This window comes from Ailuropoda melanoleuca, chromosome 16, assembly GCF_002007445.2.
Source record: "Ailuropoda melanoleuca isolate Jingjing chromosome 16, ASM200744v2, whole genome shotgun sequence".
In the NCBI taxonomy this organism is placed as follows: Eukaryota; Metazoa; Chordata; class Mammalia; order Carnivora; family Ursidae; genus Ailuropoda; species Ailuropoda melanoleuca.
The window spans coordinates 73,560,466-73,585,622 of NC_048233.1; the positions used below are offsets into that span (position 1 = coordinate 73,560,466).

The following is a 25,157-nucleotide window of genomic DNA, read 5'->3' on the forward strand; positions in this document are numbered from 1 at the left end:
GCTCGCTCCTCGCTCGCTCGCCTTGTTACAATGTAGCCTTTTCTCTGCGCCGACGTTCCGCCCGCTGACGGACGTGGCCGCCGACCAATGGGAGCGGCGGCCCGGGCCGAGCGTTAGGAATGAGAACGCGGTGACACGGGCGGGGCGGAGCGTGGAATGCTGGAGGGCTCTCTGCGGCCGCTGGCCTAGTTTTCGGGGGCACTTTCGGCTTGGCGCCGGGGGCTGATGCGGGGGGCTCGGGCCTTTCAGGAGGCGGTGGGGGCCTCCTCCAACGCAGCGCGCGATTTCCCGTGAAATGTGGCCGAGCCGGAGGCCGTTTCTTTAATGTATTTTAAGTCTGAGTTGCCGTGTAGACTCTTCGGGAAATCTCTCTGGAGTAGCCTCCATCCCCCACTCGCAATCCCCAAGGTGCTCTCTTATGCAGAAACTGCAGGAACTTAGCCGCCAATGACCTTTCTCCGGTCAAGGCCAGCGCGCCCTAAGCAAGTCGCTGCAAGGAGAAGACACATTTCTGGAGCGTTGGGCGATGCTGGTTGAAAAGTTGCTTGTGGCTTGAACTGGGTTGGGCGATAGGGGCTTGACCTTTGGGAAGGGCTGGGGCTTAGGAGAGAAAAATGTTAAATCTCTCTTCTAGACGATCGCTTCACGTGGAGAAAGGCTGTGGTACATAATTTAGAGTGGTTGAGAGGAAACACCCCCAGTTCTTTGTGTGCAGGGACAGGAGGCAATAATGAGAGATTGCTCTTGATGCCTGGAAATCCTATAAACTTAGGGGTTTTTGTCCGCGCTGGGGCAAAAGAATTTTCCGTGGAGCCGGATACCAGTGGCACCCAAGCTTGCCTTGGTCCCCAGTACCCCTTGAGGGGAAGGGTGGTGTTGGGGGTGTGGGTCCGTGGGCCCGATTCTGTAGCAGACTGTGGTGTCCTTACCTGTGTAATGGGGGCATGGTCTTCACCCACCAGCTCTCCCAGAGGTGGGCAGAGTTCTGTGTGGGCAAATGTGTAAGGACCTGCTGGGAAGAGCCCCAGCTGGTTGCTTTAGTTTAATGAAAGGCGTTTCTCTGTTGGAGTCCTTCCCCCTCCACCGCATAATAATTGTATGACTTTGGATTTGGCACCCTTACTTTTGACCTCTCTGAACCTTGCTTCTCAAGGCCCCATCCAGAAAATGGGGCCAACAGAGCCTGTCTGGCAAGGCATTGTGAGATTAAAGGCGATAGAGATAAAAGGCCAAGTCCATGCTCCACACATGATTGAGAAGTGGTGTTCTCTGGCTGGGATTATCATGGCATCTACTATCCCGGGAAAATCAGAATTGCCCGGTGGGCCTCACCCACGACCATCCAGTTCCAAAGTGACAGGGTCTCCAAGGAGCTGCTGGGGCAGGGGCTAATTCTCTTTCCTAATGACATTCTCAAAGATGAGGGGCTCCCCTCCCTTGTCCCAAGAGCCCTGATCAACCATCACAACTATCACCTATATCCAATATTGGCATGAGTTAGAGTTCTGTCTTCTAGACCCCTTGGATTGATGTGTTTCATAAATTTGTTCTCCTTGGTGTCTTTCCTCCAAGGAATCTTTCCTCGTGGGAACTTGGATGGGGAGGTGGGGTTTCCCTGGTTCTAGGTCACTGGCAAGTGTAAAGGAAGTAAAGACCTCTGGACTAGGAGCCAGGAGTCATACGTGTTTATTCAGCTGCCTTGTTGGCCTGTCCTCTTGGCTGTATCATAGCCATGACCAATGCATGACATCCAAGGCTGTCCCTTGCCTCCTGTCCATCCTCCAGGGCAGTGCTCTCTCCCCAGGACAACATTCCGAGCCTCCTAACTGTCCACTTGCAGCCTCCCCTCCTTGCTAGCTTCCATCTCCCAGTCAGAGCGATCCTTTCCGAAAAAGATCACATCAGACCTCCCATTTCTTGCTTAAAACACCAAACGCCTGGGTGGCACAGCGGTTAAGCGTCTGCCTTCGGCTCAGGGCGTGATCCCGGCGTTATGGGATCGAGCCCCACATCAGGCTCCTCCGCTATGAGCCTGCTTCTTCCTCTCCCACTCCCCCTGCTTGTGTTCCCTCTCTCTGGCTGTCTGTCTCTATCTCTGTCGAATAAATAAATTAAAAAAAAAAAAACAAACACCAAAAAGTCTTCCCAGTGCTTGTGGGATAAAGAACCAAATCGTCCCCATGACCTAAAAGCTCTCGAGTGAGCTGGCCCCTCCCTCCCTTTTCCTAGGTCTCATCTGGAACCCTCCCCATCTCCATCTCCCTGTACTCCAAGTATTGTTCTTTCCTGCCTGTGCCCCGCCCTCCTTTTGGAATACTGAACCGGTTGTGACCTAATGAACGAGTAGAGGCTGGCAAGGGCAAGGTGGAGCCGGAGAGTGTGTGTTGGTCCTCGATACTATCCCCTAAATGCTTCTGGTTCACCCAGGCACAGCGCAGGATTGAATCTAGGGCCCCTTGTGCTTGGGTGAGGCCGAATGGCTGGCCCATGAGCTGTGAGCTACAGTGACACAAATCACTTGGGCCAAAGCATCTAGTGGCTGGCACAGGAGTCTCCAGAGCGCTCTTTTCCTGTGGCGTGGCTCTTTTCCAGTAGGTGGGACGGTGGCTGCTTTTGCTAGTCTGGGTCCCTGGGTTGCTGTGTGGGATGGAAGCCCTTGCTGCCCCACGATGGACGTGCAGGCGGAGTGATAACTAAACCTTTGTTGTTTTCAAGCACTGAGATCTGGAGGCTGTTTGTTACTGCAGCATAACCTAGCCTGACCTGACCGATACAGGGTCTGGGGGAGCATTCCAGGCAGAGACAAGTACACACACAGGGACTCCGGAAAGCTCAGCCTTAGCAGCCAGGGTGACCCTTTTGACAAAAAAATATGAGTCTATCAACCCCTGCCTGGAAAACCTTTGGGAACTCCCACTGTTGTTAGGAAAAAGATAGTAATCCTTTAGCTGCCCTCCAGACCCAGTGGGGACACCCTTTTGCATCCCTTCATTTGCTGTGTTCCACCTGGCATGGTGCTTTCTTACATTGTCCCCTCGGCCCTGACCCATGCACTGCACTCCGTGCCCCCTCCCCAGGCCTCCTCATCCCATCTTTCAGCTTCCACCTCACCTCTTCAGGGAAGCCCTCCCTGATTAGGTCGAGCCCTCCATGACAGCCTCTCATGACCCCATGTACCTCTCCTTTGCAGCACTCGTCTCTGTAACGATTTTACAGTTGTGGGTGTGATTATTGACCGTGGTCTTCCCCTTGCATCAGACCAGGAGCTCTGCAGGGGCAGGGCCTGGGTGGGCTGCTGTATTTCCAGTGTCTGCACACAAGAGCTGATTCTGAAGAATCCCAGAGCACTGACTGTAGGTTCACTGGGTGCCGGGGGCGAGGGACAGCATAAATGAACGCTGCTTCCCGGGTATGAGGGCAGGTGGGTCCGGCTGGAAGGAGACATCGGGTATGGTGGGCAAGCTGGCCTGTGGAGGACGGGTACCAAGCTCCCCATACTTACAGGGGTCTGTGCCCCAAAAGGACCATGTTTTTGAGAGGTCTGAGAGGATACTCCAGGAGGGCAAGAGTGTGAGAGTTAACAAACCATGAGGCTTTTGCTGATTTAGAGAGTATATGATTCAGTGAAGGGGCCGCAGAATAGGAGATCCAGGGGTGATGAAATTAATGATGATGAAAACAGTGAATGTTTATTGAGGGCTAATTGTGCCCCACTTAGGGTCCTAAGCATGGCTCTGTAGAAACCCACTCCACAAGGTATGTTATTATTATTTTCATTTCACAGATGGGTAAACTGAGGCCCCAAAAGGTGGAGTAAAGGATCCAGGGTTACACAGGGGTATGGCCACGATTGGAACCCTGGCATTCTGATGCTCCCTGAAGGATGCTTTCTCAGAATGAGGGCAGAGAACCCCAGACCCACCAAGGAGACCCCCTTTTGGAAATGTCACATGGGGTTATAAAACCCTTCTTGGGGGGTAAGTTCCCGGGAGGTAACACCCACCTAGTGTTGGGGTTTGTGCAGGCAGGTTTCTGGCTCAGAGCGCCTTGGTGGTCTTGATGCCAGGGCTGGTCTAGAACCATCTGTGCATCTACACCCCTGCTGGGGCCTGAGAGTCCTTGGAGGCCCTGGCGCCCCATGTTCTCAGAGTGGGGCCTGGGAGAGGCTTCCCCGCAGCTGGCCCAGGGGCTGCGCCGGAAAAATAAGCCGTGCAGAAAGAAAAAAAAACAATGAAGAAAAAAGAAAAATGTGCTGTTATTTTTAAAACGCCTGTTTCCTATTGCAGATTTGTATCTGCGTTGGAAAGCCCAGTGTTTGCGCGGTGTGGCCACACTCGTGGTGGTGTCCCTGGCTGAGGCTCTGTAAGAGGGGAGGAGGCCTGGGGCATCCTTCAGTCCTTCCTTTCTTCATCAGGTGGTTGGGGTTCGTGTGCTGTCCCTATGCCGGACGCTGTGCTGGGCTCGGGGGTGTATGGGGAACCCAGTCTCTGCCCCTACAGAACTCATGGACCAGCGTGGGAGGTGAGCAGTTAACCAGGCAGTTACAGGTTCTAACACAAGGGTGCAAGGCACATGGCCACCAACTCTTAAGTCAAGGAAAGCTTCCTGGAGGAGGAGGCAGCCTTAGAGCTGAGTTTTGAAGGATGAGGAGACAGCAAAGAAGGGAGAGACATTCTAGTGTGGGGTATGGCTTGTGCAAAGGTCAGGCACACAGAAGGGCTTGGAGAAGCTCGAGTAGTTTAGTTTCCCTTCCTATAAATGGAGACAGTAGTATCAGTCCCGTGCCACAATCTTGGAAGAAATTTTTTTCCTCCCTGTTCTCATGACCAAATTTAAGAGGAACATATATCGTGTCCCATGAGGTCCCTTCTACATCCATTTATGGATGGGGAAGCTCAAGCAAGTTCAGAGAGGTTAAGTGACTAGCTCCAGATCACACAGCTATAATCTAATCTTCCCAGTCACCTTGAGAAACCCACGTTTAGAAAGGGAGCCTCAGGGTTTGCCTACCTGTGTTACCTAACGATTCCCAGCAGGTCTGCTGGGTGCTTTAAATGTGGGATTTGATTTATAAGCCCTTGGTTGTTTACCCAGCTGGTTTCAGGCCCCTCTCCCCACCTGGGAATCTCATGGGTGTGAACTTGCAGGGCACATTTGGACAGACCAAGAGTCTCCAATGAAATGACATGGGGTGAGGGAGGAGAGGAGAGGGGAGNTTCCCTCTCTCGCTGGCTGTCTCTATCTCTGTCAAATAAATAAATAAAATCTTTAAAAAAATAAAAAAAATAAAAAAAAAAATAAATGTGGGATTTGATTTATAAGCCCTTGGTTGTTTACCCAGCTGGTTTCAGGCCCCTCTCCCCACCTGGGAATCTCATGGGTGTGAACTTGCAGGCACATTTGGACAGACCAAGAGTCTCCAATGAAATGACATGGGGTGAGGGAGGAGAGGAGAGGGGAGGGGGCAGAAGGCTGTGGCCTGTCCTGCTTCCCAGCATCAGCCTCAGATCCCGGCTGGATGCTGAGGGGTGAGGCCTTGAGCCTCTGGAGCCTTCGGTGCCTTCTAGAGCTTTCCCTTCCACCGCTCTCTCTAACCTTCCCAACCCAACCCAGAAGGCCAACGGGCTCTTTCCAACTTCGACTTTTTCCAGCTCCCCTGTCACTAGCCTGTGAGGCTGGCAGTTCAGCTCTCATGGCCCCCATTTTCCAGCTCCCCTGTCACTAGCCTGTGAGGCTGGTAGTTCGGCTCTCATGGCCCCCAGCTTGGAGCTGAGAAGTTGGGGACTCACAGAGGGGAAGCGGCATGCTGGAGGTCATACCGTGTAGGGAGTGACCAAGCTAAACCCCAGACTTAGGGCCCCTTCCTCTGCCCCCACCGTCTTCCTGCAATCATCGGAGCAGGATGGGGAATTCTGAGAACTTCTGGCCCCGTGTCTGTGCCCTGCCCTCCAAAAGGAGAGGCTGGGGGGTTCCTGGTGACTGTCTGCAGTGGTAGCAGATCCCTCCTTCCTGAGGGGACAGAGGCAGCTCACCCCAGGTCAAGTGCATGAGGAGCTGGGTGGGGTGGGGGAGTGGCCAGCGGGGCTTCTCTGGGGGGCTCGTGGTGTTGCTGGGAGCCAGAGTGGGACTAGCAGATGAGGCGAGCAACTTGACCTGGGCACCGAGCTGGGCTGGTATGGACGTCACCAAGCAAGTAAATATGGAACCGCCCCCACAGTGTCAGCTTTCCCAGAGTGGTCTCCCACTATCTCTCACTTTCCCCGAGGGAAAGGGGTGAGGGCCAGGAAGGGATCCTGCTGCCCGATGCTCAGGGGATGGAGATGGCCAGCTTGGGAGACTCTGGGACGGCTGAGGGGCCTGGGGAACAGCCCACTGGACCCTCGGCCCCAGCAGGGAGTGAGCCTTTCGTGGGGGCGGCTGACTGGGACCCAGCCCGGGTGGACTCAGCATTGTCATGGTCCAAGGTACAGGGAGGGTGGGCTCGGGTGGGTGTTTGGCGGTGGGGGGAGGCATCTGCAAGCCGGGGCCTGTCCCTGTCCTCGAAGCCCAGCCCTTCCGTGCCCCAACCCAAACAGGGTGGCGTTTTTCTGGGGCGGTGCAAGACACCTTTTCAGAAGGCTGTACCCCAGAGGAAAAGCCGGGCCAGCCAGAGGGGCTGGTCTTTAGAGAGGAGGTGAAGAGGTCAGAGGCTCAAGGCATCCCAGGGATAGGCGAGGGGCACTTAGATGGGGGTGGGGAAGGCCAGGGGGACAAAAACTGCAAAGGAAATCAGTTAACTTAGCAGGCAGGGAAGAATACCCCCCAAAAAAGGACATTGGGGCTTGGGTGGAGGAAGAGCAGAAAGGGAGGATACAGGGCCAGGTTTTGGGCCGGGTGATCTAGGCTTTTATAAACATCAGTAATAGCCAGACTGGAACAAAGCTTGTAAGTGTGGACGGGCCCTGCCTGAAGCTGTCCACTGCCCCCTCCTGCTGTTGTCATTAGCCTCCATTTACAGAGGAGAAAGTGAGGCCCAGAGAAGTGAAGTGACTTACCCAAGGCCACACAGCTATGAAAGGCAGAGCTGGGATGTGGACCCAGCTCTCTCTGATTCCGGAGTCTGAGTTCTTCTCCACTGTGTGGGGCTGCCTCACTGTTACTGCCCTGGGAACTGGGGCTGGACGCTGTGCCGGGAGGGGGGTGGGGCCTGGAAGACTTGCAGGTTCTAAGCACCCGCCCCCGTGATGCTGGGCAGTCCCGAGACAGTATAACATGGGCCAGCTGCGGCATCAGGCCGATCCCCCTCTCTGCACTTCTGTGTGCTCCCCTGAGAAAGGGGTAGCGTGGCCTAGCACAGGCGCTGCCTATGTTACTGGGTTGTTGGGACCTTCCCATCCAATATCTGGGTCAGCAGATGTTGGTGGAGTGCCCCCTTGGGCTCTGGAGGGTCATACATAAACACAGGATTTGATGGGCCCTGTACCCAGAGAGGGTGGCCTGGAGACCCCTGCCCATCTGTGAGCTGCGTGTGACTGGTCTGCAGCGAGATGGTTACAACATCGAAAGTAAGTGTCCAAAAACTCCTATTGCAACTTGACATTGCTGCCTTGTTTTTTAAATTGTAATTTACAAAAGCATCCGTTGGCAACAGATTGGAAAACTTAAAAAAAAAAATCTCTACCACAAATAGTGTGAGCAGCTCTGGCCCAGATCCTAACTGTGATTGAAGGTAGGAAGTGCCCTACTTGCTCATGGATGTGGTGGGGAGGGGAGCAAGTCATTCTGCCACCAGCGGTGGGAGAGGGAGAGCCTGTTAGGCTCCCTGGAAGAAGAGGCGTGGAGCTGGACCTGAAAGGAAGAGTGGAAGTTTGCCAGATGAAGAGGGCAGGACATTTTAGGCACTGGGAACAGTATGTGCGAAGGCAGACATGAGGATAGGGCGTTCAGGGAAGGGCGAGTGGTCTTGGGTGTTTGGAGAAGAGGCAGAGGAGAGGCAGGCTAGGGCCAGACTGGGAGGGCCTTGAATGCCAGGCTAAGGCAGGACTTAAAGAAGATAAGTGTCCAGAATGTTCTGGAAGCAGAGGTCCTGAGGTGGGAGATAAAGTCACAGCTGAGGGGGTGCTTTAAATGACCGAAGGGGCCATCCAGGTGGTGTTTCCTTTCGGTTTTCAGCCTTCCGGAAGGCTGTTTCTTGGCGCCCAGTGGGATAAGTTGCTGGAGAGTGGGCCTATCCTTGTCCCTTCTGAGACAGCTAGCCCCATGGTTCCGCTGGTGCCTGCCCCCCCCCCCCAAGTCAGTCCTGGCTGGACAGGCAGGCAGTGCTCGGCTGTGAGCTGCAGGCCTTCCCAGGCTGTCCTGGTCAATGGGTTGGCCTCTGGTGGGGTTGGCTGGCCATGGTGGAGCCCTTTTAACCCCCTGCCTGAAGCTCCCAGGGCTATGAGCTGTCAAAGGGGGTGTGCCAGCTGCCCCAAGGAGTCCAGAGCCATGCCAGGGAGTGTGGGCAGGAGGAGGGAAGGCTGAGATTGGAGGCTGAGGTGGGGGGGTGACCAGGCACTGAGCCTGGTGTGTGATGGTGTGGGGTCCGAATAGGGGGTGAACCGTGGCCAGCCACCTGAAGTGGCTTCCGGCTCAAACCCTCTGTGGGGTCAGGGCTGAGGCCCGCATTTGTGGCCGGAGGAGCAAATGCTTGGTCGAGGTGCTGAGGGATGGTTCACGTCCTATCCCAGTTCAGCTCAGGTGAGCAGACAGCATGGTGTCGGGGAGCTGTTGCCGCTGGGCAGCTTGGGGAGGAGAGGAGCCAACCCTCCCTGTCTGGGGGCTGCTGGGAACAGCCATGGTGTGTCTGGGCCTGCATGTGGCCACAGGTCCACTGAGAATGCTGGCGTGCGGGGAGGGGAGCTGCGGGAAGCGCGTCTCCTGCCAGCCCCACCTACACCCTCCTCCTGGGGGGGGGCCCTGTTCAGAGGGCCCGGCCTCCCGTTCCTTCCCTGCAGCTCCCTGTCAGCTGGGCCCCACACAGCAGGCGGGAATGTCTGGCTGCCATTCATGGGGAGTCCAGCTGCCCGGGACCCCGAGGGATGGGGCTGGGACGCATTCGCAGCCTGTCTCGGTGCTGGCGTCAGGACCAGCGGTCCCTGAGGAGCTCTGGTTTTGACAGTGGCCTGAGTTGTGCTTGGAGGCTTAAGGCTAGAGTCGTCGGACCTCTCGGGCTCCCTGCCTTGGGCTGGCCCCACGCCAGACTCAGTACTTGCCAGAGCCCTCAGGTCTCCCCGAGGTGGAGTAGGGTGGCCCTGGGACCCCTAAGCCTCCTATCTCAGGCCTCGTGCGGCTGCTTGCCCTTCCGCAGAGCTGGCGCTTTTCCCTGTGAGCACCAGGTGGGACCGCCTTGAGTCTCAGGGGCCCTTCTCCCCACAGGACACCCCCAGCCTGTTCTGCGGGGCTGGATCAGATCCTCCAGGGCCGTGCCTAGGACCCAGGGGCAGGTCCGGCCCTTTGGCTCATCGCAGACTGTCTTGGGCTCTTCCGTGACCGAGCAATGCTCTTCCTCTTCCTGATTCCCTTCTGTGGAGTCGCCTGCCTCTGCCCCAGTTCCCTGGCTACCGGTGAGGCAAGGACTCTCTGGCCCGGCTCCCAGGGTCCCCGCCCCCAGTTTCAGGTAGAAACTGTACTCTTCCTTGGCACCTGCCAGTGGCTCCCTGCCCTCCCTGAGCACCCTGGCCCTCGGCCCAGGACAGGGGCCAAGAAAGGCTCCACTGCTCTTTCGGACTCACTCCTGTCTCCACCCACGCGTCCTTGTCTCCGCCTGGAGAATCCCTCTGCATGCCCTTCCTGGTCCCTGCCTGGGGCCAGAAACGGGCCCCCTTCTGGCTGCCCCTGGGCTCCCGGACTTGCAAGTCGAGCTGCTTTTGACACTCAGCTGTGGCCACCTCCTTTTCTCAGCGCCCAGTGTCGATGGTGTGGATGGGGGCCTCACATGTGGCGGGAGTCCACAAAGAGGCTATGTGGACGATGTCTCATTGTGTCTACACAGCACGTTTGGAAGTTAGATACTATCCGTCCGTTTAGCAGATGAAAGGGTTGAGGCGCTACAGGGTTCAGTGACTTTGTCCAGGGCTCATGAGAAGTCAGGGGCAGGCGCGGGGACTCAAACCCGGATCTCTCGGCTCTTTTCTTGACCTGTCTTGCCAGGTAAGGTAAGGGCTTCGTCGACCTTTGCTTGTTAGACTGTCAGGGGCCAGGGCTATGGCTGGGGCTGGGGCTCAGCCCGCTGGGGATTGGGGCTCACCGTGTGGCCGTGGCAGCTTAGGCCCAATGTCCCAGGAGCATCCAGCCTTGTGAGCGGTTTCTTCTCCTTCTTCCTTCCTGAACTCTTGTCCCCAATGTGAGGTCCTGCCAGAGACACGGCCCCTACCCTGGGGCCTGAGGCTAATACCAGGCCTGCTGGCCAGTGGCTAAGGGCTGCTGGGACTGAGGGGCTGGGGCTAGGAGTCCCTGGGGGGAAGGGGAGAGGGAGAGACTGGCCTGTGCGTCCTTGTCCAAGTCATGGTGAGGGCCCACAGCCTCTCCCAGCTCCAGGGTCTGAGGGTCTGTGCTTCCTTAAAGCCTCTCTTGATGCAGGGAGAATGCGAGCTTTGCTCCTATTCCCCTGATAAGTCTCTGAGGCTCAGAAGGGCCAGCTAACCCACCTAGCCCTCGTGTTCTTCAAATTCTGTCGAATCCCTCCATCGCAGTGCAGATGGTTGCATGCCAGTAGCTCACTGGTTCCAAGGCAGCCCGCTATGTCTTTTTTATGCTGTTTTACTAAGTTTTTTAATGATGTAAGGAATATACAAATACATTTTTGTTGTTCTTAAAGTCAAATATTATTTAAAAAGTTAAATATTATCTTCCTTCATAACCACAATATTCCAGCCTCCTCTGCAGGGTTAATCATCACTGTTATTACTTTGGTACATATCCTTCTAGATATTTCTCTATACATCCACTCACAGAACCTGTAGGAAGATGTGCCATTATAGTACGCGTGCGTGTGTCTCTGTGTGTGTGTTTAAACAAATGCTTATAGATCATTCTGTAAATGCTTTTCTCACTTAACATTGGATCTAGGATATCTAGTCATGGTTTTACATAGCAAGCTATCATAATTCTTTTTCTTTCTTTCCTTCTTCCCTCCTTCCCTCCCTCCCTCTTTTCTCTCTTTTTCTTCCTTCCTTCCTTCCTTTTTCTTTCTTCCTTTTTCTTTCTTTCCTTCCCTCTTTTCTTTCTTTCTTCCTTCCCTCCTTCTTTCTGCTACACAATAAATTTTGCCATTATCCTACTGGTGGACATTTAGGTTAATTCTGATTTTATTCTTGTGCCTCCCTGGGCTTACCTAGAGTCGCTACTGCTGGGTATGGGAGCCTGTTGCATTTTTTAAAAATGGTTGCACAACATTTAAAAGCCATCAGAAACTTTCTTCTCACGGAACCAAAAGTCTCCCTGTAGGGCCCAAACTATTCCTGGGTCTCTTCTTTAGAGCCAGAGAGAAAGGCTGCTCTCCTGTCCCCTGGCGGTCCCCAGAGGGCTAGAAATAGTAGCCGTGGCCCCTGGAGACTTTTCTGCTTCGCGGTTGGGTGTTTCTACCCTCACTCAAAGGGCATGTTCTTAAGTGACCCATCTCCTGGGTGGCTGTTGTGGTGAGCGGACTCCGGGGCCACTTGGTTCTTGGTTCAGATCCTGATGTTTCTGGGGAATCCCCTTCACCTCTACCTCTGTGTGCCTCAGTTGCACCCTCTGTAAGACAGAGAGGACAATAGCATCTCTGTCCCAGAGCGTCGGTGAGGACTGAGGAGGTGAACACGTGTAAAATGCAGAATGCTGTGCCAGGCACTCTGTCAGATCCCAGTACTTGTCTCTCCTGGGGTCTGTCGTCTGTATTAGCTCCACACCCCACTCCGCGGGCAGGCGCCCTGTGTCCCCGGTAGGGTAGGCAGCCTGTGACAGCTCTTGACAGCTCTTGCCGCTGCAAAGGTTGGATCCCGCTGTCCGCTCCCTGATTTCCCAGAGGAGGCTGCTGCCTGGGAATGCGGCGGGTGATTGGAATACTTCCCGGCCTGGCCCTGCAGGTTCTGGACCGGGGCCTACGGGGAGGGAAGGAGGTCAGCCTGACCCTTCGCTCGGCGGCGGTGGCCGGGAGCCTGGTAACGTAACCCCACACCTCGGGCAGATTTACTGGCTCTCAATGGGACCCGTTGTGGCCGGGGATTTGATCTCCCTTGGCCTGCAGGGTGGGCAGGAGAAGAAAGCAGCTTGGGGCCAACCTCTCCCTGGAGAGCCCTGGGGCCCCTCTGGGCTGCACTGGCTGGTCCAGTGGGTTTGCCTTTCTGCTTATGGTGGGGGGGGGGGCGGTGAATCTCTGCTGGTGATTGTCTGTTTAGTGCTGGAAAGGATGGGCCATTTGCTCTTTCCTCACTCCCTGCCCACCCTGCAGGTTCTAAACCACCGCTCATGCCACCATCTCGCCAGCTTGTCACAGCCACCCTGTGAAATGGGTGGCCTGGCAGAGGCCATTTCACAGATGCAGACACTGAGGCTCAGAGTGGTTCAGTGACGCTCACAGAGCCCCGCGGTTAGCCGCCGGTGGCATTGAGAATATCCCCAGGCTGTCTGGCTTCGTGTCCAGCTCTTTTTCATGAGGCCACCGAATGTGATGGTCTTGGCAGAAGGTGCCCTGCCGGGCAACCCGGCGTGACCGCTTGCCCTCCGGTCGGCGGCCTGGGCGGTCAGTGAGCTCAGAGGGTTGGCATTATTTCCTGAGAAGCGAGGAGCACCGTAGCTGGCCCGGGGCCCAGCCCTTCCCCAGCACCGGCCACAAACCCTCTCGGTGGCCCGAGGCAAGGGGGGACAGAGTGTGGCTGCTTCAGCCGCAGCTGTGTGCCCTACTGGGGAGGGGGCTTGCCCTCTGAGCCCGTCCTGTGGTGTGGTCAGGGGGCTGCAGCGACCCTCAGGACTCGAGGTGCTCCTCCCAGGGAAGCAGGAGCGCAGCCATCCTTGGGCCCTTTTTAAAACTGGAGAGAGCAAGGCTCAGAGAGGCGCAGGGGCTGCTGTGAGCTGCCAGTTGGCAGGGGGGATGCTCAACCCCCCACCTTCCAATTCCAGATGTAGAGCCCTCACCACTCATGCCATTGGGTCACACCAAAGCCCTTGAGCTGGCCCAGCTCTGAATCCCGAGCCTGGTTGTTGGGGTCAGAGGGCTGTAGGCTTGGGTCCTAGGTCAATAATAACTTCCTATTAATTGATCCCTTACTATGTGCCTGGTGTTATTCTAAGTCTTGACCCGTAACATTTCACTTAATCTTCACAATAACCTCATGAGGCGGATACCATTATTCTCCATTTACAGCTGAGGAAACTGAGGCACAGACAGGCTAAGTGACTCCTCAGAGTCCTATGGGGGTGACACTGGGATTTGAATCCCAGCAGCGTGTGTGAACCACTCCAGTGCTTCTTAGGGCCAGGAGGACCCCCCATCCCCCAACAGCCCCGTCTTATTCCTGGCGATGCCTGATACACGGCAGGTGTTGGTGTACGCGTGTCGGGTAAAGCAGCAGCTCCCTCTTTCTGGATGTCAGTGACGTGAATACCAAGCCACCTTTCCCCCAGCACTGATGGGAAGGGTCCGTTTAGTGTGTTGATATCTGAACGTGCCGACGGGCGCAGGGCTTGGGCCGTGGCACGCTCCGGTCGCTCTGGGGAGACGGTGCCACTGAGCTGCTCTGAACCACATACCATGAGTGAGTGGTGCTGCTCTAAGCCGCGGCCCTGGCACTCCACTGCCTGCCCCGGGGGCAGGAGTGAGTTCTTTCCGCATGGGCGGCTGCTGGATGTCACCTGTGGCTGGCCTTGGGCTTCCTCTGGGCCACGCCAGGGGCCAGAGGGGGCTCGGGTTGAGTACTGTGACCGCTTTCGTGAGGGACCCTTGCATTCCTGTTGAACACTCATGGCCTGGGGGGTGATTCACACACACACACACACACACACACTCATGTGTTTTCTTGTCAATTTCCTGAGTCCGTTTCTCACCCAGGCTCGGAAGGTGAAGGGACTTGCAGGTTCCCACAGGCCTAGAGTGGGATCCGGTCTGCTTCCAACTACTGCCCCCTCCAGGTGCTCACGTGTTCTCTGGGGGCTCCAAAAGTGCGGGTGGGTATCAGACATAACCAGATCAGGGGGGCCCCAAGGGGTCTCTGGATGACTCCTGCCTCAGCTGTCCCTCTAGGTGGGGAACCCCTCCCACGCAGATTGCTGTCTTTGTACATAGTTTCGACGGCAGGCTCCCTGTAGCGGGAGTCAGGAGATGCAGTTCTATCCCAGGCTCTGCCACAGGTTTGCTGTGTGGCCTTGAGTAAGCCCCTTCCCCTCTCTGGGCCTTGGCATCCAGCCCTGGACAGTGAGACCACGGGGTTCGCTGATATCTACTGTCCGGTGCCTCCATGAAGGGGTATGATTTATGCCCCATTTTCTCAATGCCTTTTTAAGATACTAGGATATTGGGGACCCTCCACCTAGCCAAGCTGGGACAACTGGGCTTGCTTCTGGTGTTGACTAGTCCTGAGACGGTGAAAAGCCTGTCTGAGGACTTGCCGGGGAATCTCCGCCGGGTCCGCTGCCCTAGGCCCATCCTGAGAACTCGAAGTTCGGCAGACAACACCCAGCGTGGGGGGAAAGCACATCTTTTGGAGTATTTTGGGAATTCTGGCTTTGCCCCTGACCTTTGGCTGTCGACCTGACCTCTCAGTGCCTTCCTTTCTCACCTGGGAAATAGGGAAGGTGGTGCTGTCCTCCCGAGGTTGAGTTGAGGATGGAATGCTTGAGCATCTCCCCAGCAACCCGCTGACACTTAGCAGGTCCCCAGTGGCAGGCATGGGTCTGCTGAGCGTGGTGGGGTGGGGGTCAGGACCGTTCCAGAAGCCTTACCAACAGCCCTGGAGGCTGAGTCCCGAAATAGAAGACCCCAGAGACAGAGGCTCCCGATGGCCAGGCCGGCCTCTGCCAGCCCCCCAGGAGGCCACACTGAGCTGGCAGCGTGGGCCTTCCCTCCCTCCTGGGCCTGTTGGCTGCATAAATTACTCGGCAGCCTTTGGGCTAATTTTACCTTCTTGGTTTTCATGAATCATTTCCCATCCGGGGGCGTGTGAGAGAAATGGCAGCGGCTCTGCCAACTGGATGCCCCAGTGCCAGCCGCAGCAAAACGGCTGTGCTGGGCCCTGCCTGTGCGCTCTCCGAAGCCAGGACAGGACACCCGGGGACCCCACGCAGCGCCTCTGAGGGCTGGCTCCTTCCAGCCATGTCCCTGGACTCTGGGATATCACGACCGGGAGTAAATGAGCCACAGCAGGTCCCGGAGCTGGAACTTGGGCTAACGCGAAAGGAATTTGGCAGGACGCGTGGCCTGACCACGATGGCCCCCAGGCTCTGTTCCGACCTCAGCAATGACACGCTTTGAGGAGACACCCCTTTGGCCTCGGGGACTTCTGCGTGGCCAGCGTTTGCCCAAATGCTGAATTTTCACAGTGACCCAGGGCCAGAGCTGGCAGGTCCTGACAAAATCAAACCCAAGCACCTTAGAGGAACTGGGGCTCAGACGGGGGAAGGAATTGGCCTAAAGTCTGCCGATCAGTGGAAAAAGTTAGGCTAATAGGTACTCACGGACAGCTTATCCCTTTTCTCACAGAATCCTATGTGACGGCTGTTATTCCCATTTTATAGAGGAGTAACTGAAGGCGCAGAAAGGAAAAGAACTCCTCGTCCCCCGCCGCCCCCGATGACATAGTTGTAAGTGGTGGGCAACCGTCTACACCAAGCCGTCTCACCCCGGAGCCCCAAGTTCTGCACCACGCTGGCCCACGGAGTGCATTTACAGGGTGGTTCACACCTTCTCATCTGCTTCGTCCACTTACCAAGCGGGTGTCGAACCCCTGCCGGGCACCAGGGACCGTCCTGGGCCCTGGGGAGGTTGGGAGCAGCCGGAGTGGACAGAGGCTGGGAGGTTGGTGAGGTCCCACCCCAGCACCCCATCCTGCCTGAGCCCGGGTTCTCAGAGGATGGTGTCCATGTGGCTCAGTGGTCTCAGCCACAGGCCGTGAACTCAGATGCCGGGCCGGGCAGGGAACGCACCCGAGTGACACAGAATGGCTGAAGATCTGGAGAGGAAGCGCCTTGCCCATTTCAGGAGCCCCACCCCCACCCCCACCCTCCAGCTCTGGCAGACTGTGGCCACGTGGGGCCACCTGCCTGCTGTTCCCAATGCTTCTGATTTTCCAGAAAAGCTGATCATGGGGTTTCTACCTGAAATTGTCTGTTTCTTCGGAGTTGGCAACTAAAGCGAAAATAAAAACTGTAAACCAAAACCAAAACCAAAAATCAGCCACCAGTTTGTAACCTGTGGATCCTTTCTTCTGCTGTATTTCTACGGGCCTGTCTCTGGTTGGAGCAGGTTCTAAGGATCCCCTCCCCCCAGGGCCACCTCTCTCAGGAAGTCCTTCCCGAGCTGCCATGAAGCCCGTGCTCACCCCGTGACTGTAGTTTGTCACCCCCCATGCAAGACCGCCACCTGGGAGTAGTGGCAAAAGCGTGGGCTTTGACTTGGATGGATTCTAGACAGCTGCTGTGCAACCTTGTTCCAAGCACTTGTCTTCTCTGAGCCTCTATTTCCTGTCTGAAAAACAAGTAAAGTAAAACTGCGCTCACTAGGTTTTTGAAAGGACTAAAGCCGGTAAGACCGAAACTGAAGTCAGTCAGGACTAGGCAAAAATGGAATTTTTGCAAAGTCCAGGATGATGTACAGCTTCAGGAACAGTTGGATCCAGGGCTCACACCATGTCCTTGGGACTTGGTCTGTTCATCTTACTCTGCTTTCCTTTGTACTGACTCCATTCATAGGCAGGCTAGTGTCCGTGGTACCACGGTGGCCGGCTGCCAGCAGATCCATTGTAACATCCCATCCTTTCAGCACTCCCTCTTCCCAGCAGATTGCTCCAAAGCCCCCAAATTGCCGCTCATGATTGGTGGGGCCCTTTACCCTTCCCCGCACCGTTCACTATGACTTGCAGATTTGAGTGCGGATTGGTTGCTCCTATCCCAGAATGGAGCTCTGAGGGGACTCTCCAAGAACACCAGGCTCCTTGGTGCCAGCAGGGGGAATGGATGCTAGCAGGAAAACCTACAGACATCCTGCCCAGGCTGCAAGCCTTAAGAGGGCGAGGACCTAGTTCACCCTGGGTTGCTAGCACCTAGGACAGTGCCTGGCTGGCAAGGAAGTTGAGAGTGAATGAATGGATATCCTCCACGGTGCACATCGAGCACCTGGCACAGAGCCTCGCATCAGCCATATCGTGTCCCTCCTGCCTCCTTCCTGGAGGGCTGGGATAAAGGTCTTGCACCCTTGCCAGCTTCACCTGTCTGATGGACTGTCATGGTTCTGCAGTGCCTGCTCAGTACGGAGCTTGCCAGCTCAGCTGGGGGAGCCCAGGACACCTGTTTGTTAGGGCCAGCTTGACAAACAGTAGTTGTAATCGTCCAGGATCACACATCCTTGCATTCACATGAATGCAATCACGTGTTTCCCCGAAATCATCTCATTCTTCGCTTCTTTACTGCCCGTGTCCAGACACTTTATGTTTGTTACCGTTTGAGGCTGAGCTTCAGGTAGAGCTCCGATTTCAGCAACTGTGAAAAGGGGCTGTAATCCACCCTGCAGGGCTGTGGGGAGGATGAGACAACGTAATGAAAACGTGGAACACCTGGGTGCAAGGCTGGCACAAAGTGGGTGCTCAGGCGAGGCCAGGTTCCCCGGGAATGCCTTCAAACCAACGTCTTCGTATGAGCCTTTCCATGGAGACCTTCGTGAACGGCCACTGAGGACACACGGAGACACAAACACACACGCCTATGCGTGCACACAGAGAGTTAGGGGAGAACCCCAATCTTATGGCCAAGACTCTATGGGTCAGCAGGACAATTGACTCCAGCGCATGAAACAGTGAGATCATTACATGGGGGTACTGGCTACTGCACCCCCAATCCCATGGGGTGACACGGTGGACCCAGACGGTGCCTGTGTGGACAGTGGCTTATACAGCACCGGAAGAACTCGGGACTAAGGTCCTGGCCTCTTGGGTAGCCAGCAATGAACAAGCCAGTTCCCTTTCTCGGCCTGAGCGCCACGCTGCGGTCGCTTTGACCTACTTACTTACCTATGTGACTAGCTACCGAGATGGCTCTGCGGCCGAGGATGGTGAGGCCTTAACAGTCTACGTACTCAGCAGGGATGCTCAGGACCCTTGGCAGACTGCCTCGCCCATCACACACACACACACACACACACGTACACACACGCCTTACTTGTCCAAAGATAGGGTGGCGGCCTGACCGCTGATAGTGAGCTCCTGGGGGAGGTGTTCATCATGCCTCTGATGACAGGGGCCCCGGCTTTGAGCACCTTGCAGTTGCAATGGGTGCTTCCCAACTTTTCTGCGCATGCCCGTCACCTCGGGTGGCCTCTGGTGCGGGAGGTCTGGGGAGCGTGGGACTCTGCGTTTCTAATAAGTACCAGGTGGTGCCCTACTGCTGGTCTGCAGACCGCACATCGAGAAGCCAGGATTTAGGTGACTTTTGGGGTTTCTTTTGAGATTCTGGGCAAGACTGGATGAAGAGAATAAATAGCCAGGGAGAAGGACAGAGGCAGGAAAGAGCAGCAAGGCAGGAGGAGGGGGAGGAGGAAGAGACTGTTGGAGAGGTAAAGGCAGGGTGCCAGGCCCACTGGGCCCCCATGGTCCCCCAGGGACTCCCTCCATAGGCCTTCCCCTCTGGCCTCACGGTGCAGTGGGACCACTTTCCTTGCAGCCGAAACAGCACGTGGGGTTTCCCCAGAACCCTACCTTGCTAAATGCAGTCTCCAGCTCCTTGGGGCAGGGGAAGTGTAGGTTTGAGAGTGCACAGGACACGCTGGACAGGGGCCGGAGAAAGGAGGGATGGATGAGGGGAGGCTGCCCAGCATGGACGATGGCAGTGGGCTCCTATCTCCCACCACCTTCCTCTGGGAGGCCTTGAGCAAGTCACTCCCACTCTGGGCCTCTGTCTCCTAGCCACGAAAGGAGGGCCTTGGAGCCAGCGGTCTGGGGGCAGGCTTTCAGCTCCGAGAGCCTATAGGAGGCGGTGGGATGTGAAAGCTCACTTTCCCCCGCCCTACTCCTTAAAAGCCACAGGGGACTTGGGTGCAGATGGCTTTAACTCCCCACCTTGCCTTCCTCATGAGCATCATGGGGGAGGGGACCTGAGAAGCTGACCAAACTAGAGGCCCTGGGGGTCTCTGGCATCTGCCATTCTGGGCAAGCCATCAACATGGCATGGCCCTGATCACCCATCTGAGAGAGAGAGAGAGAGAGAGCATGAGAGGGGGGGAAGGTCAGAGGGAGAAGCAGACTCCACGCTGAGCAGGGAGCCCCATGTAGGACTCGGGACTCGATCCTGCGACTCCAGGATCAGGACCTGAGCCAAAGGCAGTCACTTAACTGAGCCACCCAGGCACCCCAGGCCCTGACCATCCTTAGATGAATCTACACATCCAGGCCTCTTTAAATCATGACCTCCTACCCTCCCGTGGCACACTGGCAAGTGCGGCCTCCCCGAGACCCTGGCAGCCCCCTCCCAGAGACCCGACACTGGGGCAGCCAGACCCCGGCCCTCCACGCAGCCACCCCACCTTCTTGCCCAAGCCTTCTGTGTCTGTGCTTGACTTGGGATCTTGGAGCCAGGTTGGCCTCGGGGAATTGGTATGGACTTCAGAGTCCCCTTCCAGGAGGCCAGCAGGTGGTAGGGAGAGCCCCTCCACTCAGACCTCCTCTACCGGCAGATGCCTTCTCCCCTTCTGCTCCCTGCCCGGGAGGTGGCAGCCTGCAGCTCATTTTTTAAACCATAATGCCTTTTAAGATGCCTTTTAAAATGTGTTGTTTTGCAAAAAAGATAGAAGAGTGTAAGACACTTCCTCCATAATCAATAACTCCAGAGGCATTATAATCTGTTTTTTTAAAATCAGAAATACATGTATCTGGTGGAAAGTTCCATAAGAAGGCCGGCCCTTCCTCCAGAGCCCTCAGCCCAGCAGCTGTCACAGCTCAGAGCTCTTCTGTGCAGACATGAGCACGTATACATGGGTCTGTCCTTTCTATTTTATTAAAATAGGGCGTGTTTATTTTAGATAACATTTATACAGCTTACTCGCTTTATTTCAGATGCCGTTCTAAGTATACTGCAAATCACTGAATCCTCCAAACAGCCTTACCAAGTAGGTGCTATTCATATCCCCCAAGCACAGAGAGGTTAAGGAACCCCCCCAACATCACACAGTGTTAAGTGAGGCAGTTGGGAGTTGAACCTCAGTACCGGGCACCGGGTTCTATGGTCTCAACCACCACTCGCAGCTGCCTCTCTCAGCATGCATGCGGTCTTTACCTTGGTTTTGTTTTCACCGCCAATTGCGTAATCCATCCAACAAATGTTTATCTTGTACTCACTCTGCACCAGGCCCTGTCCTACTTGCCGGGGATAGAGCAATCAACGGAAGATAAACATCTCCGCCTTCCTGGCCCTTACATTCTGGTTGGGAAGACAGACAGCAAATAATATAAATGAGTGCTATGTAAATTTGATGGTGTGAGTGGTGCGCAGGAGAAAACAAAGCGAGGAAAGTGGGGTAGGACTTGTCAGGGGACTGCAGTTTTATCTCAGTGGCAGAGGATGGGACCTTGAGTAAAGGCCTGAAGGGAGTGACGGAGTGAGCCCTGCTGGTACCTGGTGGAGGAGCCTTCCTGGCAGAGGGGACAGCTGGTGGGTGCAAAGGCACATGAAGGGAGCCCTGTTGCAGACTGAGCAAGGCAGCAGGGAGTGAGGGCGAACGGTGGGAACAAGGTCGCAGAGGGCAAGACTGTGTGGCTCTGGAAAGCTTTGCTGTGTTCTGTGCAGGAGACAGGGCTCCCTGGAGGGTTTGGAGCAGGGGCCCATTTGGTCGGACTGGTTATAACAGGTTCTCCCTGGCTGCGGGCTGGAGAATGGACAGCAAGGGCAGAGCGGACCCAGGGAGACAGTCAGGCTGCCCCTGCAGCCCTTCAGGCCTGAGGGAGAGGTGGCTCAGACCGCGGTGGTGGCGTTTCTTCCATGACTTTCTCCTTTGACGGAGCCGCCCATTGTCCAGGGACCCTGTCAATTTCTTTAACCGGCCTCCAGATGGACTCGTTGGCTATTTCTAGGTTTTTGCTATTCTAGACGGTGCTGCAGTGAATGCACTTACACATGTGTCTCAGTGAAATTCCTAGAAGTGAAATTGGAGGACGGAAGATTATGTGCTTCTTTTAAAGGTTCCCAGGCTTCTACTGCGCTCCATAAATACACCAGCTTCTGCTCCCACCAGCAATGCGGGGAGAGGGTGGGGGCTCGGGTGATAGCTTCGGGTCAGGCCTTGGGCTTAGGGGAGAGCTGGGGCTGGGCTGAGATGTGGCAGGCCTTCCTGATCTGCCCCTTTGGAGGCCAAGCCACCGAGCAGGCGGACTCTTCCGAGAGACACAGCCAGAGTTCTGGACCCCAGCCAGAGCAGGTAGGTGGGGGCCTGTCCCTGTGGAGCGGATGGTGATGGCTGCGTCTGGTGGAGGCCCGTCCTGGAGGGGCTTGAGGAACACGGGGGCCTAGCAGGAAGTGCAGAAGTAGGGCAGATTCCAGAAGCAGTCGAATCCGCTGTCAGTTCAAGTCCCGGTCTCAGAGACATTGTCCAACACCAACCAATTCTCTGATTCTCTGACACCCACTAGGTGCCCAGCGACCCCCTTCAGTTCTAAAACTCATGCCCCAGAGTTAGCACCGATCCCAAAGAGGGAAGGCTCAGTCCCACAAGACAGTGCCCGCTTTAGACACCATCTGCGGGTCCTGGGACACCCGTGTTCTTGACCAACATAAATCAGGGGGTTCCTATGATTTGCCAGAACGACTCACAGAACCGAGGAAAGTGCTTTACGGAGGACCAATGGTTAATGATCAAGGATACAACCCACACGCAGGAGATGCGGGCGGGGGGGGCAGCGGGAGGAGCGTGGAGCTTCCGGGGGGGCCCCCTTCAGGCCCCTTCCTGGCCCTCCCAGCCCTGCCCCCTGTTCACCACCCAGGGAGCTCTTGGAATCTTGCTCAAGCCTTTTTGAGGTAACTTACTGAATGAGAGAAAATATTTGCAAATCATCTATCAGAGAAGGGAATTCATGGGGCGCCTGGGTGGCGCAGTCATTAAGCGTCTGCCTTCGGCTCAGGGCGTGATCCCGGCGTTCTGGGGAGCCCCACATCAGGCTTCTCCGCTAAAAGCCTGCTTCTTCCTCTCCCACTCCCCCTGCTTGTGTTCCTTCTCTCGCTGGCTGTCTCTCTCTGTAAAATAAATAAATAAAATCTTTATAAAAAATTTTTTTAAAATTTTTTAAAAAAGAGAAGGGAATTCATATCCAAAAGACGTAAATAACTCCTACAACAGCAAAAACCCAAACAATCTGATTATAAAATGGGCGGAGGAGCTGAATAGACATTTTTCCATAGAAGACACACAGGCCAAGAGGTACAAGAGTCAACATCACTCATCATCGGGGAAATGCAGATCATCACCACAGTGAGATAGCCAGACACTTGTCAGAATGGCCGTCCTCCGAAAGGCAAGAGCAAGACTTGGCCAGGAGGTGGAGGAGAGAGGGAGGCTTCGTGTGCTGCGTTAGGAATATACATTGGTATATTCTGGAAGATGATATGAAGGTTCCTCAAAAAATTAAAAGTAGAAATACCCTATGATCCAGCAATTCCACTTGCGGGTATTTACCCAAAGAAAATGAAAACACTAATTTGAAAAGATGTCTGCACCCCCTTGTTCACGGCGGGAAAATTTGCAACAGCCTAGGCTTGGAAACCACCCAAGTGCCCATCCACAGACGAGTGGATAAGAAGATGTGGTAGAGATATACAATGGAACATTATTTATCCATCTGAAAGAATGAAATCGTGCCATTGGTGACACCATGGACGGACCTGGAGAGCGTTATGCTAAGTCACGTAAGTCAGACAAAGACAAATGCCCTAGGATCTCACTGAATATGTGGAACCAGGACAAAACAAAACCAAGCTCGTAGATACAGAAAACAGACTCGTGGTGGCCAGAGTGGGTGGGAGGGTGAGGCAAAATGGGCGGAAGGGAGACAGAGGGTATGGACTTTTAGTTTATTTCATAACTAGTTTATTTAGAAAATAAAGAAGTCCTGGGGATGTAATGTGTCACGGTGGCTATAGTTAATAACAGCATATTGCATATTTGGAAAGTTGCTAAGAGAGTAGGTCTTAGGTGTTTTCATCACAAGAAAACGAATTCCGTAACCATGATAGATGTTAACTTGACTTACTGTGATCATTTCGCAATATATACAGATATCAAATCATTATGTGGTACCCCCGAAACGAACATACTGTTCAAAAACCAAAGGATTTTTGTAGATTTCAATCTTCGGGCCCCCTCCTCTCCCAGGAGATCAGTGGGTGGGGCCGGAAGTTCTAACTTTCTCGTGGGTTCTTGGGTGACCAGCCCCATCCTGAGGCTCTGTAGGGGCCCCACCCTTTGTCACTTATTAGCATAAACTCAGGTGAGCTAGAAAGGGGCTCCTTATGAATAACAAAAGGCACTCCTATTACTTGGGAAATTCCTAGGGTTATCGGTGCTCTCTGCCAGGAACTGGGGACAAAGAACAAATGTATTACTTATTATATATACCACACCTTCCCTCTGCTCGGCTGTACAAGCTCCATCCTGAGGGTGCTTCCCGCTGAAGGACTTTGCACAACGTGGCTGCTATTTGCAACAATGGCTGCAAGCTTTCTTGTTCAAGTCATGAAATAAAAGTCCTTTTCTTTCCTTGGATGGGCCTAAGTGAGGTCAGGTGTCCCACCTGGGGTGGGGAATGTCAGGTGCTAATGAATTAAAGGCCAGGTTCATGATCCAGTAACTGGGGAGGGGGAGGGTATCACCGTAATTGAGCATTTCACAATGTATCTTAGATTATCAATTCGCAATATAATCTTAGATTAATCAGAGCCCACACCTGGAGCTGAGGGTAGGCTCGGTTTGTCCTGACTCTCAGTAGGTCCTGGGAGGGAGGTGTCGCACCTGAACAATGTCCGGGTCTATTAGCGGGGAGCCATGGGGGAATGGGGTCCAGGTAAGCCACCAGCAGTGTCTCCCCTGAGAAGCAAACACAGGAAAAAAGTGTCCCCCTTGACCACCTTCTGCACTTAATTCCGGAACCTCTCCCCGACCTCTTTTTATCAAAATCATATCAATGATGGAGTCAACCTCAAACCCAATCGGGAACCTCACAGGCTGGACCCCAGTTCTCCAGCTGCAAAATCAGGGGCTGCACCGGGTCAGAGTTTCCCTCCCGGGAGCTCTTGGCCCCGAGAGCCCCTGCAGATAGTTTTCCCTTGTTTCTCCTAATGTATAAATACATATAGAAAAATGCACGTGTTATAAAAGCACGGCTCAAGATATTTTCACAAACGTAACACACCCAGCGGACCAGCACCAAGATAAGAAATAGAGCACAACCAGCATCAGACAAGCCGCTTGCTTATCCCTTTCTAGTTCTTCCCAAGGATTACCATGAACACTTCCAACACCATAGTTTCGCCCATTTTTTTAAAAAAACCTTTCTGTAAATGGGATTACCCAGCACGTAGTCTTTGGGGTCTCCTTTCTCAGCACTGTGAGTACATACCATAGCATGTGGTTGTGGTTCGTTTAGTCTCATTGCTGCATAGTAATCGACGCACTGAGCTATTCTGTAAACATAAAGAAGCTTAATGAATATTGTACAGTTCTCTGTAATCAGCAGGACAAATGAATGAGCATGCCACATCTCTTTGCTTTTGCTTAGGACGATAGCAGCTAACCCTGGTTATCACGTGCCAGTGTGTCTAGGAAAAGCTAGGAAAAGGAATGAATTTTTTTTTTTTAGATTTATTTATTTTAGTGACAGACAGAGAGCACATAGGGAGGGGCAGAAGGAGAGGGAGAGACAGTCTTAAGCAGACTGCCCACTGAGCAGGGAGCCCCACGTGGGGCTGGATCTCATGAC

At 54.6% G+C, this 25,157-nt stretch overlaps 1 protein-coding gene across 3 annotated transcripts in view; it reads left to right on the forward strand.

Annotated features, from left to right (window-relative positions):
* The first annotated feature begins 5,300 nt into the window (after positions 1–5,300).
* The window catches only part of PRDM11 (PR/SET domain 11), a 74,413-nt gene continuing 54,556 nt past the window's right edge, over positions 5,301–25,157 (forward strand). The window contains exon 1 of one of the 3 annotated variants that reach the window (XM_034644916.1): positions 5,301–6,464. In XM_034644916.1, the coding sequence (XP_034500807.1) occupies positions 6,315–6,464 (150 nt within the window). In that variant the 5' untranslated portion in view covers positions 5,301–6,314. Of the gene's footprint in view, positions 6,465–22,430; positions 23,089–25,157 lie in introns of those variants that run through there. The other 2 variants (XM_034644917.1, XM_011228783.3) reach the window with 2 other exon arrangements.